Source organism: Macaca fascicularis, chromosome 5 (genome assembly GCF_037993035.2).
Source record: "Macaca fascicularis isolate 582-1 chromosome 5, T2T-MFA8v1.1".
NCBI classification, from domain to species: Eukaryota; Metazoa; Chordata; class Mammalia; order Primates; family Cercopithecidae; genus Macaca; species Macaca fascicularis.
The window spans coordinates 93,982,237-93,995,177 of NC_088379.1; the positions used below are offsets into that span (position 1 = coordinate 93,982,237).

Sequence of the window (12,941 nt, forward strand, 5' to 3'; positions counted from 1 at the left end):
GAATGCCCCCACCCCCTGAAATTCATGTTAAAACTTAATCCCCAGTGTGGTAGTCTTGAAAAGGGGTCTTTTAGAGGCACTTGGGTCATGAGAGTTCTGCCTTCATGAATAGATTAATCCACTCATGGATTAATGAGTTAATGGATTAATGGGTTATCATGGGAGTGGAGGAGTAGAACTGGTGGCTTTGTAAGAAGGGGAAGAGAGACCTGAGCTGGTACACTCAGCCCCCTCCCCATGTGATGCTCGGTGCAGCCTCAGTACTCTGCAGAGTTCTCATCAGCAAGAAGGCCCTCACCAGATACAACCACTCAGTCCTGGACTTCTCAGCCTCTCCAAGGAATGTATTCCTTCTCTAAGAAATACATTCCTTTTCTTTGTAAATTACCCAGTTTCAGATATTCTGTTATAAGCAACAGAAAATGGACTAAGGCATATTTATTAGTCCCCTTTCCCATAAACTTACAAATTGTTCTTCCAAATGGCAGAAAGGACAGGCAGGAGGAGGAGAAAGATGAATACATGTGAGAAAACACTGAAAGGTGTTTTGTATCTTTTTGAGAACAAATGGACCCTCTAAAATATAGGAATGGCTGAGGTGTGCCAATAGTACGATTTTTTCTTGGTCAGTCAGCAAGCATTTATTTCATGTTTCTTGAGGTTCCTACATTGTATTAAATATTGTGGGATATTCAAATTATTACATGACACAATCCTTTTCCTCCTGAAACTCTATAGATGTAGTTATAGCAATAGGATCAACACACCAGAAACTTTACCAATTGGCTCTAAATTATAGATTGCTGACTTAATATGTAATAGTTTTTGAGAAGCATGACAGGATGGGGAAGGAAGCACTGATGTGGGATCAGAAGCCTAGAGTTCCAATCTTCAGTGATGGTGGGTGTGTCATTTAGCGTCCCTGAGATTTCTGTTTCCTCACCTAGAAAACGGACATCATAATTTCTGCTCTGCCTGCTTTGCAGGGCTGTTGTGAAAACAAAACAAAATAAGGTATCTGAAAGTACCATGAAAGCTTTAGGGCACTATACAAACTTAAGGTGTTCTTGGTTAGGAGAGAAAGAAATCAAGAGGGGACTGAAGTGATTGCATTTTAAAGTATAATGGAGAGGCGAAGGCCTGAGGTCGAAGGTGAAGGAATGGGATGAAATGAACCAAAGAGACACAAGTTGGGGACGGAGAGGAGGAAAATAAACCTTACGCCAACCTTATGAGGTACAGATGAAGAAACTGAGGCCTAGAGAGATTACATAAATCAGCCAAGGACAGAAAACTAGTAAGTGATCGAGCCAGGATATGAGTTCAGGATTGTCTGACTCCAGAGCTCTTACTCTTAAGCATTATGCTGTACTGCTGGATAAAAAACAGAGACAAAAAAAAAAAAAAAACAACAACCCTGATTTGTGTATGGCTCAGTGAAGAGATGAAATAAACTATAACCAAGGGACATAATACAAATTATGGGAAAGAAGACTGATTAGGTTTCGGGGGGCCCCTTTGTCGATTACTTGTACTTAGAACTTACTTTCAAAATTTAAATGTAATTTTAGAATTTATCCTCACAATTGCTCAAATAAATAAATATGGCAACTAGACTGCACCACAGAATATTATGCAAGTGGCCTAAAGTCATGCACCCACTAATAGTAAGGTTGGCATTGGAACTGAATCCTAAAATTTTCAGGCTGTTGATCTACTGTGCTGCGATGATGGCCTGGATAGATGGAGCCAGTGTTTCCTCTCACCCAGGACTACAAAGTGCAGACAAGACATGCCAACTTCACCAGGCCTCTTTCCTTCTTCCCCTTCTTTCTTCCACCTGCCTTCTTGGTCCCTAGCATCAGTCACCTTCCCTGACCCATATGCTCATCCCTCTAAGCACACCCAAGTTGTGGGGCTGCATTGCCGAAGGGGCTGCCACTCATGCGAGGCTCATCTAATATGCCTGGTGACCAATAAATGTATAAAGTGCACCCTTCCTTTCTCAGCGTCATTATTCTACGTGAGTCTGAAGGGAAAGACTATAAAATTAAATTGTGAAAACCTTATTATATAAAGCTGTCTGAGCGTATTTTTTCACATTCCAAATATGCTGTTAGTAACAACGAATTCATTTATTTAATGTTCTGAACTGTCAATTTGTATTCAAAATTATGGAAGAAATTTAAGTTGTGTTATAATCTGTAGAAGAACTTCACGTTTTTACTTTCCTGAAGCCCATTTTGTTTTTAATTTTTGACTTTTAGAAAAGGGAACCACATTTTTTTTTTACTAACCTACTTATCCCTTTGTATTACTAATTATTTCTAATACCTTAGGGATTTTTTTCTTCTCTTCTAGCCTAAACTTGAGAAAAAAAGATATTTCCTCTTTGGAATGCTGTGTGGACTCTCCTTATTCAATTTAAATGTTGCTAACCTTCCTTTCCCACTGGCTCTGTATAAAAAACTTCTGGACCAAAAGCCATCATTGGAAGATTTAAAAGAACTCAGTCCTCGGTTGGGGAAGTAAGTAAATACAACCTTTTTTTCAGGACTATATCTAGGAAGTCTCAGTTGTTTAGGCATAAATAATCTTACACACAGAGAGACAGATACGGTCTTCAATTTCAATAATGTATGCTCTTGAGAGGAATTTGAATTTCAGCATGATTTATAACTGAGTAAACCTTCAAAATGGAGGAAAGCTGAATGTTCCTCTAATTATTAACTAGCAGAAGAAACAAGAGTTCTGACCTGGTCTCTTGACTTTATCCAGGTGGAAACAGTTGCTTATACATGCATCATCACACATATAAATATTTATGACTATACAAGGGTGTGTGTGTATGTGTGTAAGTCTAATAAAAAAACTGAAAATATGCTCACCCTAACTAGTAATTGAGGGAATAAATAAAAATGAGATGTCATTTTTCTACTTACAGATTGACATTTGTTAAAAAGTTTTTCTTACAGTGTTGGCAAAAAACTGGGGGAAAGGACTCTCTCTTCTTGTGTACTGTTAGTGGAAGAATATATTAGCTAGATACGTGCTAGAGTAGGGTTTCTCAGCTTTGGCAATACTGACCTTTTGGCCTGTTTAATTCTTTGTTGTGGGAGACTGTCCTGGGCATTGTGGGATGTTTAGCAGCATTTGGGGTCACACCCACTGGATGCCAGTAGTAACCTTCCCTCCAAGTGTGACAACCAAAGATGTCTCTGGACTTTGCTGAATGATCACTAGGGTACAAAGTCATCCCTGGTTCAGAATCACTGTCTAGAGGAAACACCTCATTTTTGTAATTTCCATGAAGATGTAGCAGTGTCTATGTGGTAACAATGGTCCAACAAATCAAACTGTAAATAGAGGTAAACTCTAGGGAAAGGGAGTGAGAAGATGGAGGATAGGAATTTTATATTATATTTTATACATTTCTATATTGTTCACAATTTTTTCCATTGAAAATTACTTGTGAAACTTTATAAGATCAATAAATACAATTTTTAAAACCAAAATCTTCATTAGGAGTTTGCAAGAAGTTCTAAATGATGATGCTGATGACATTGGAGATGTGCTCTGCATACGCTTTTCTGTGAGTACTAATGAAAGTCAGATTATAGTTTAGCTTTAATCTGTTTCTAAAAAATAATCTTTATTATAGTATCTTAAATTTGGGATCCCTTTTTCTTTATTGAGGCAGAGTCTCACTCTGTCACCCAGGCTGGAGTGCAATGGCGTGATCTTGGCTCACTGCAACCTCTGCCTCCTGGGTTCAAGTGATTCTCCTCCCTCAGCCTCCTGAGTAGCTGGGACTATGGGCATGTGACACCATGCCTGGCTAATTTTTGCATTCTTTGTAGAGACGGGTTTTTGCTATGTTGGCCAGGCTGGTCTCTAACTCCTGGCCTCAAGTGATCCACCTGTCTCAGCCTCCCAAAGTGCTAGGATTACAGGGATGAGCCATTGTGCCTGGCCCCTGGGATCCCTTTTTTAAAAGAGATTTCTGTACTGCAAGACTTTCCCCTTATCTTCTTCTCATGTCTATATACTCTCAAATAAAGTGAAGCTATGGTGATTATTCAACTAGTGTAAATAATGTAACAACTAAACGATAATTTAGGCATGAAAGCAATGTATACCATGTACTAGGTAGGCTTTTTTGCTTTCCATGTATTTAAAAGGTTGAACTACATAAAAAATTATTTAGCTCCAAGTTATTTTCAATTATATAGGGGAAAATGTATTGGCAATAATGATATTATGGGTGGTTGATTATTCAGACTTACTTTGATATTTGGTACCTGAATACATTTTGGTTACAGATACATTGGGACCAAAATGATGTTGACTTAATTCCAAATGGGATCTCTATACCTGTGGACCAAACCAACAAGTAAGTTTTGACAGCTAGAATATCTGTTTTGAATATACTGTACATAAAATGTTGTATCACTATTCTTTAAAAATGTATTTTTAAATATGGTTCACGCCTGTAATACCAGCAATTTGGGAGGCTGAGGCAGGTGGCTCACTTGAGGCCAGGAGTTCAAGACCAGCCTGGCCAACATGGCGAAACCCCATCTCTACTACAAAAATTAGCCAGGTGTGATGGCACATGCCTGTAGTCCCAGCTACTCAGGAGGCTGAGGATTGCTTGAACCCAGGAAGTGGAGGTTGCAGTGAGCCGGGATTGCTCACTGGGCAACAGAGTGAGACTCTGTCTCAAAAAAAAAAAAAAAAAAAAAAACCAAAGTATTTTAGCTTCTCAGATGATTGTTTTAGCTCCTAATCTTTTAGAAAAAAAGAATCTTTTAAGATAAAAGAAAAGGAGAAAGAATTCAGGGTTCAATATTTCCTTTGTAGCTCTTTTTACTATTTATTCATTTAACAAATATTTTTGAGCCCCTATTTTGTACCAGACTCTATTCTAGGTGCTGGAGATACAGTAGTCAAAAAGACAGACAAAATTTGGAGCTTAAATTCCAGTGGGACAGAAAGATAATATACAAATGAATCATTTTTATTTTTAATAGAGATGGAGTCTTGCCATGCTGCCCAGGCTGGTCTCAAATTCCTGAGCTGAGGCAGTCCTCACATCTCAGCCTCCCAAAGTACTGGGATTACAAGGGTAAGCCACCGCACCTGGCCACAAATGAATTATTATGTAATATAATATCAGATAAGGATGAGCACTCTGAAGAAAATTAAAACCCATTAAGAAACTAGGGAGTTCCAGGTGGTATGCTGGAGCTCACTAGTACCAGCTTGTGAGAGCTGACTGTTAAATTTTCAAAAATGTTAAGAGTTTATTATCAAAGTATTAGTAGCTGAAAATCAGCCATGGTGGGAATATTTACACCACAGAAATTGGCCAATGCTGCAAATGTGTGTCCCCTCCCCTCCCCCTCCTTTTCAGAGAGCTGGTTGTTAGACATTTACCAGCACACCACTGGTTACAGGGGAAGGCAGACAAGAGTTGATTTAGATAGGCTAGTCCACAAAGGCTGCCCAAAGTGTGGGAGACAATCATGTCTCTGATGGAAATGCCTCCAGTAGCAACCCTGCCATCAGGAAATTAATCATTTAGTAGAAATTACATCCTGTAGTATAAGACAGACCTTGCAGGAATAATTTTCACAAAGTGACATGTGTTGTGAGAGGGGACAAGCAGAGGAACAGAAGGATTAACCCTGAAAAAGTCTTACTTATATTGAAATCTAATGGATGGTAGAAGTTATCAGGTAAAGAAGAAATGCTGCATTCTGTGGCCTAACTACAAAAGAGAGACAACAAGACCTATGAACTAAAGGTCAGTATGGCCAGAGATGAAAATGGAAGTGGGAGCCGGGCACCATGGTGCACACTTGTAGTCTCACCTACTCAGGAGACTGTGGCAGGAGGATCGCTTGAGGCCAGGAGTCCAAGTCCAGCCTGGGCAACATAGGGAAACCCCATCTCTTAAGAAAGAGAGAGAGAGAGAGAGGGGGAGAGAGGAAGAGAGAAAGAAAGAAGGAAAGAAGGAAAGACAGAGAACGAGAGAAGGAAGGGAGGGAGGGAGGGAGGAAGGAAGGAGAAAGAAAGAAAAAAAGAAAGAGAAAGAAAGAAAATGGAAGTAGGAAGAGGCTGCTTGCTGAGACTGGCAAGGTCATATCATTGAGGGAGGAGGTGGGGTTGGGAAGGCCTGTTGATCCCTGCTAAGGAGGTTTGGAATTTACCCCAAGGGTAATGGGAAGCCTTTGATAGACTTTAAGCAAGAGAATGACATATTCAGATTCATGTTTTAAAAATATCCTACCGACTGCAGTGAGGAAAGTGAGCCAAATAGTTTTAAACCTTCTGATTATATTTTCTAAATTTCTTTCTTCTAGCTGACCAGGTTTTGGTCACAACACAACATTCTTGTGCTATGTAGAAGTAATTGACTTTTCCTTCTCAATAGAAATAGTAAAAAGAACAAAGCATAGAATCTTTTAATCATTGGCCTCTTCCTTCCTTTCCTTCCTTTTCTTTTTTTTTTTTTTCTTCCCTCAAGGAAAGACTATGTTTCTAAGTATATTGATTACATTTTCAACGTCTCTGTAAAAGCAGTTTATGAGGAATTTCAGAGAGGATTTTATAGAGTCTGTGAGAAGGAGATACTTAGACATTTCTACCCCGAGGAACTAATGACAGCAATCATTGGAAATACTGATTATGACTGGAAACAATTTGAACAGGTAGGTGATACCTAAAGTGCCCCAATTTTTCCGAACAACTTCTATGTGTTCCACCCCACTCAAATCATTTTTCTCCCTCTTTCTCTCAAGAATTCAAAGTATGAGCAAGGATACCAAAAATCACATCCTACTATACGGTTGTTTTGGAAGGCTTTCCACAAACTAACCTTGGATGAAAAGAAAAAATTCCTCTGTAAGTACTGTGGTAATAGATGGACACATAATTATATATCTTTTTAAAAGGTACAATCTTGTTTAGAATGAAGCCATTGAAGTGGCCTTACTGTCTGGGGTGACACCCAAGGTTCTTTGTCTCACAGCCATGGAGATCAAGGACAGGGACACACACAAAGGGTAAGGTATAGAGCAGAAACTTAGTAAGAGACAAAAAAAGAGAATACCCCTCTGCTACAGAGAGGGGTCCCAGAAAAATGAGTTGCTGATCTGTGGTGAAATGCAGGATTTTTTATAGATGAGCTAGTGAGGAGGACATACATAGGGCATGAAAAAATGAGTTAGGACCAGGTGTACCATCGCATAGGTCACGAATCTCTAGCAGCCCCTACCCCAATCTTTGATTATACAGGTGGGTAGCTACTCCATGGTGCTTATTTCTTTCTTACTGTGCATGTGCTAAAAAAGAGGGGAGGTGGAACCCCCATGGTGGACATGCCTGGCCCCAGGTTGCCCTTTCTATTGGTGGAGCTGCTGGCATTCCCCCGTACTAGCTTCCAGCCTTCTTATCTATGTTTGCAGCCCAGTATTCCAGGCTGCTCTTTATTAGAAAAGAAGTGATTTCTTGGACTGCTTTTTGTTAGAAGGGAAGTTCTACTGAGGACTCTTTTGCCCTCACTATCTGCCTAAAATAATTTTCTATCTCTGTATCACCATTCTTGCTGGTGGATCACATGTGTTAGTGGCAGAGCAAGGATGAGAACCCAGGCTCCCTACCTTCTAGACCAGCATTCTTTCTCTTACTCAAGGCTGTTTCTTTTTTTTTTTTTTAAATAGAGATTTGCTATTTTACTACTTTTTCTACACTGACTTTTTCTGCACCCTCTTTCCTCACTTCAGCTGGCTCCTAAGCCTTTTATCTCATGTTCCTATCTTCATCTAATTATCTAAGTCCTATGATGTTCGAATGATGCAAATAATCTGTTTTATAGTAATATATCATTTAGAAATAATAATAGCAACAACAACTGATGATAATAGTAGCAGCAGCAGCAGCAGCAGCATTTACTGTGTGCTTATTCTGTGCCATGCACTATGCTGACTGCTTTGTATTTATTACCTACCTTTTTCCTAATAGCAACCCTGAGGTAGGTACTATTCTTTTTTCCCATTTCAGACATGAGGAAAACGAGGTTTGGAGCATTTAGTAGATTGCCCATGTTCAGACAGCTGGTAAGTATGGGAACCAGAATAGAATCCATCAGGCTGACTCCAAATCTCAGGCTCTTGAGCACTAAGCTCTGTGGCCTCATGGTACAAGAACTTCTCTTGGTGGGAACCCTAAGGTTTCTCTAGGGCAGACTTAATGACTTCTCTCACCATCTCATCCCATTCATCAGCTCTTCCTGAGTTACACATCTTTCTTCTTGATATTTTTGTTGCTACTAAGGATGTTGGAGGACAATTCCAACTTGTCCACATATCCAACCTATTTCTCTATAAGCCCAAGCTGCCTTTCTAATCTTCTCTCTTAATGGGAAACTTTTGATTCAGCCCAGTGGTTCAGCTGTCTGTACATCTCATGAGTTCACTTCTTCCCACCTCTGGCTTTTTCCTGAGTTTTGTCCCCTGCCTTGAAAGCTCACCCAAATCCTGTCTTGAGAAACAGCCTGGTGTGACCTCTGTGAAGTCCCTCTGACCACCCAGCCTGGTGTCTGACTCCGTGTTGAATCCTTTAAGCTCCTAACCTCATTCTTCCTAGATGAGCTGAATAAACTTCCTTCTTGCTACTGTCTTTTCATGCATACAATTTTCCCCCAACTACACCATGAACTCATTGAGGACAAAGACCAATTGTCATGATTTTTCTACACTCAATATGGCCGAGGACAGTTCTCTCTGCCTAAGGACCTTCGATAAATACTTACTGAATGAAGTGATTAATTTCTTCCTTTTCATTATGTTTTATTCTTCCTATGAAATATCTTAACCAAATTTTATTCTTTTCTAGTGTTTCTTACAGGACGTGATAGGCTGCACGCAAGAGGCATACAGAAAATGGAAATAGTATTTCGCTGTCCTGAAACTTTCAGTGAAAGAGATCACCCAACATCAATAACATGTCATCATATTCTCTACCTCCCTAAGTATTCTACAATGGAAAGAATGGAGGAAGCACTTCAAGTAGCCATCAACAACAACAGAGGATTTGTCTCACCCATGCTCACATAGTCATAATCACCTCTGAGAGACTCAGGGTGGGCTTTCTCACGCTTGGATCCTTCTGTTCTTCCTTACACCTAAATAATACAAGAGGTTAATGAATAGTGGTTAGAAGTAGTTGAGGGAGAGGTTGGGGGAATGGGGAGATGATGATGATGGTCAAAGGGCACAAAATCTCACACAAGACTGAGGCAGGAGAATACAGTCCAGAGATAGGGATCTAAGGATGACTTGGACATACTCCCTGGCACGGAAGAATCTGAACACTGGCCTATGATTGGTCCATTCCAGGACCTTCATTTGCATAAGGCATTAAACCACATCAGTCTCTGATTGGCCATGGGCCAAATCTGCACTCCAGCCAATGATTGGTTCATTCCAGGACATTCATTTGCATAAGGAGTCAAACCACACCAGTCTTGGATTGGCCGTAAACCAATTCACCTCAGCCTCTAATTGGCTGTGAGCCAGTCTTTCATTTACATAGGGTGTAACCATCAAGAAACCTCTACAGGGTACTTAAGCCCCAGAAGATTTTGCTACTAGGGCTCTTGAGCCACTTGCTCGAGCCCACTCCCACCCTGTGTAATGTACTTTCACTTTTGCTCCTTCACTGCCTTGTGCTCCAATAAATCCATTCCTTCACCACCTGTTCATGCATGTCGTTCAATTCTTTGTTCAACACACCAAGAACGTGTACACCTCATTATCAGAACCCTTAACCCAGTAATATATTTTGGCAAGCCAGCCAGGAGATAAGCCCAAATTTGGGGATTTATTTTCTTTTATTCTACTGAGATTCCATTTGTGGCCACGGGCTGGAACTAAACTCCAACCGGGACTCTCTCTGTCTCTCCCCTTCTCTTTCTTTCCCTTTTCCAACTTGGGACCCTTGGCAGACAGCATTCTAAGCACAGAGACAACTGAAGGTCTCTTGCCAAGGCCACTGTCTGGTGAGACTGAAATGTTTCTGTGTGTAAGCATCTAACCATCATCGCCTACTTCAGGTGGGACCTGAGTCCTTTTCTTTTTAGTCCTTCAGCAGCCATTTCCCAGTAGCTCCTTGGTAATTGAGGACAACTGGCCAAGGCCACTCTCTAGTGCTGCCCGAAAGCCAAAGAGTGAATGGGGATAGCTGTCTGGCCTGGAAGCTGGATTCTTTTCTATCTCCTGGTTATAGTTCCTGAGCCCCACATGTGACCAATTGGCAGTGGCAGCTTGTCCAGGTCGAATACATACACATTTCAGGTGGCTTTAACCCTCCTTTTCTTATGCTAAAATTCCCTTGTGGAGTCAGCCCGTCAGGGAATGCAACAAATAGGGGCACAAGATAAATCCGTGCCGCCATGAGGTGCATGTTTTTGCGACTATAATATTATATTTATTTGCTGCTTATGTTGGAATAACATGTTTAGACCAATTAGAGATGTACCCCAACCCAAAGGGCCAGGGCAATAGGTAACTGACTATGGAGGCCCCAAGGGCAAACATTAGCCTAAAGGTTAGGGACCAACCACTTGGATAGGGAAAGTGCCCTGCTTCTTTTCTAAGGGACCAGATCTAGATCATTTAAGTTTAGTAGATCTGGTACTAAGGGAAGAATCCTGGTGGAGACTCTTGGATCACTGTATAAATTGCACAGTGGATCCCTGGGGAAATCTCTGCGCCTGGTTTATCTGGTACAGTCAGAGAGCACTATACTCCCTTATTGAGAGGCCAGTCTCTAACAAGTTTAAATTAGGCAGTCTGCCATCCCTTGCCCTTCAAACTATACTTACTATAATGGTTAAGGAAACCATCTGGGAAGAAACTACTGTGGCCAGCTACAGGGATGCCAAAAGCCAAGAACTGTATCCAAGAATGAAGGGAATCATACTAGGCATTGTCTATGAAAGGAAAGCATTCAAAGCAGGACTGGTGCCCACCTAAGGTCAGAGATGTCTGACACTCTTAAGACTGGACCCCAAAAGGGGACTCCTTGGGAGATCCAATCCTAGGCCACAACCTCTCTGAAGGGGAAGCCCCTAGGTGGAGGTTCTGAGGTCTAATATTAAATCCTCCTTAGAATTTTTTCTCTCTTACGACAATAGGAAATACTCCATCCATACCACCTGACTCCCCACTCAGCTGCATCCTCAATAATTGGAACCAATTTGACCCTGACAATATAAGAAGGAAACATTTGTTTTTTTACTGTAATACTGTTTGGTCCCAGTATCCTCTAGATAGCCAGGAGAAATGGCTAGTCAATGGGAGTCTCGGTCATGACACTATCCTGCAATTAAACTTATCTTGCAAAAGGCAGGGTAAATAGTCAGAAATACCATGTTTAAGCCTGTATGGCCCTGCACCAAAACCCTTCAATTTGTAAGGCTTCCAAATTTTGCCCTCAAAAAGAAAAAATTCCTAAAGTAGAATCAGATGTTCTAGATGACCCCTTTCTGCAAGGGCCACCATTTCTCAGGGATAACTGCAACCAACTCCATACAACCCCTTGCCAAGTGCTCCTGGGGATCAAACCCAGGAACAGGAGCCGGGAACTCCACTAAGTTCCCCACACACTTCCAGGGCAACACCTTATTCAATTCCCTGTCCAGCTGTATTTCCTATAAGGGAAGTAGCAGGAGCTGAGGGGCTAATCTAAGTGGAGGCCCCCTTCTCCATAACTGATATACAGCAATGAAAGGATAAGTTAGGAATTTATTCTGAGAACCTCGGGAGATTTGCAGACAGATTCCAAACTTTAACCTTAGCCTTCGATCTCTCACAGAAAGATGTTCAATATGTCCTGGCAACTTGTTGCACTCCTCTGGAGAAAGAACATATTTCTGAGGCCACCCAACGGGAAGCAGACAAGCTATTTGCCGGAAACTCCAATGGCAATTGCCTGGGCCCAGATACAGTCCCCATCACTGACCGTAATTGGAACTATAACACCCCTGTGGGAATGAACAACTGAGCCAAATTTTTGAAGCTCACCTGGGAGGAATGAGAAAGGAAATGGCAAAGGCAGTAAATTAAGGGAAATTACACAGGGTAAGGAGGAAAGCTGTATTTTATAGTAGATTGGAAGAGGCTTTTAAAAAATACACCAACCTGGACCCTCCCTCTCCTGAAGGCAAAGTATTAATGATACAGGATTTCATTAGTCAAGCTGCCCTGGACATTAGGCATAAAATCCAGAAGCTACACATGGGACCACAAACTAATCAAAATCAGCTTATTGATACCACCTCCATGGTATATAACAATCGTGATCTGGAGGAAGTGGAAAGGGAATACAGTAAAGAAAAACAGCTGAAATTATGGCAACTGTCATTGGTGATGCCCTAAATACCCAAAAGGCATCCAAAGGAAACCCAAAGGGTCACAAGGACAATGCCGGCAAAAGCTCTGGTTACAAGTACAAGAAAAGTGGGCACTAGGAAAGGACTCCACTAAGCCCCCGCAGGGCCTGTGTTGCCAATGCGAGGGCACCAGTTGCGACCCCTGGCGCTGGATAATTGACTGCCCCCGCTCTGACTGAGGGGCTCCATCAGTCAAAACTCTAGCAGCGCATAAGGAGGGATCAGATGAAGACTCACAGGACCCAGGGACATCACTACCACTTAGGATCCCCGGGTAACTCTGGACGTCATGGCCACCCAAATTACCTCACACGCCAAGCAGCAGCTTCACTTGGAATGGCTGTATTCTGTAGAATATAAATCCCAAATTTCAGGCACATAGAAAAGCTCCTTTACGAGGCAACAAGGGGACCTTAAGATGAGCCAATGGAATGAACCCTAGAAATGAGGGAAGCTTTCACCAAGTTAAAACGGGCTCTCA

At 41.4% G+C, this 12,941-nt stretch overlaps 1 protein-coding gene and 1 long non-coding RNA gene across 7 annotated transcripts in view; one reads left to right on the plus strand and one right to left on the minus strand.

Moving 5' to 3' along the window:
• HERC6 (HECT and RLD domain containing E3 ubiquitin protein ligase family member 6) overlaps window positions 1–9,763 on the plus strand; it is a 65,595-nt gene extending 55,832 nt beyond the window's left edge. For all 4 annotated transcript variants that reach the window (XR_012434953.1, XM_045393358.3, XM_065545238.2 and 1 more), the window contains 6 exons: window positions 2,362–2,528; window positions 3,526–3,592; window positions 4,323–4,393; window positions 6,533–6,716; window positions 6,807–6,909; window positions 8,902–9,763. Coding sequence is in view for 3 of the 4 variants with exons in the window: in XM_045393358.3 (XP_045249293.2) it covers window positions 2,362–2,528; window positions 3,526–3,592; window positions 4,323–4,393; window positions 6,533–6,716; window positions 6,807–6,909; window positions 8,902–9,122 (813 nt within the window). In the remaining variant the exon portion in view is untranslated. The remainder of the gene's footprint in view (window positions 1–2,361; window positions 2,529–3,525; window positions 3,593–4,322; window positions 4,394–6,532; window positions 6,717–6,806; window positions 6,910–8,901) is intronic.
• Window positions 1–12,941, minus strand: part of LOC123573691 (uncharacterized) — a 40,629-nt gene that overhangs the window by 18,892 nt on the left and 8,796 nt on the right. For all 3 annotated transcript variants that reach the window (XR_012434954.1, XR_012434955.1, XR_012434956.1), the window contains exon 2: window positions 9,109–9,190. This is a non-coding gene — a long non-coding RNA (uncharacterized lncRNA). The remainder of the gene's footprint in view (window positions 1–9,108; window positions 9,191–12,941) is intronic.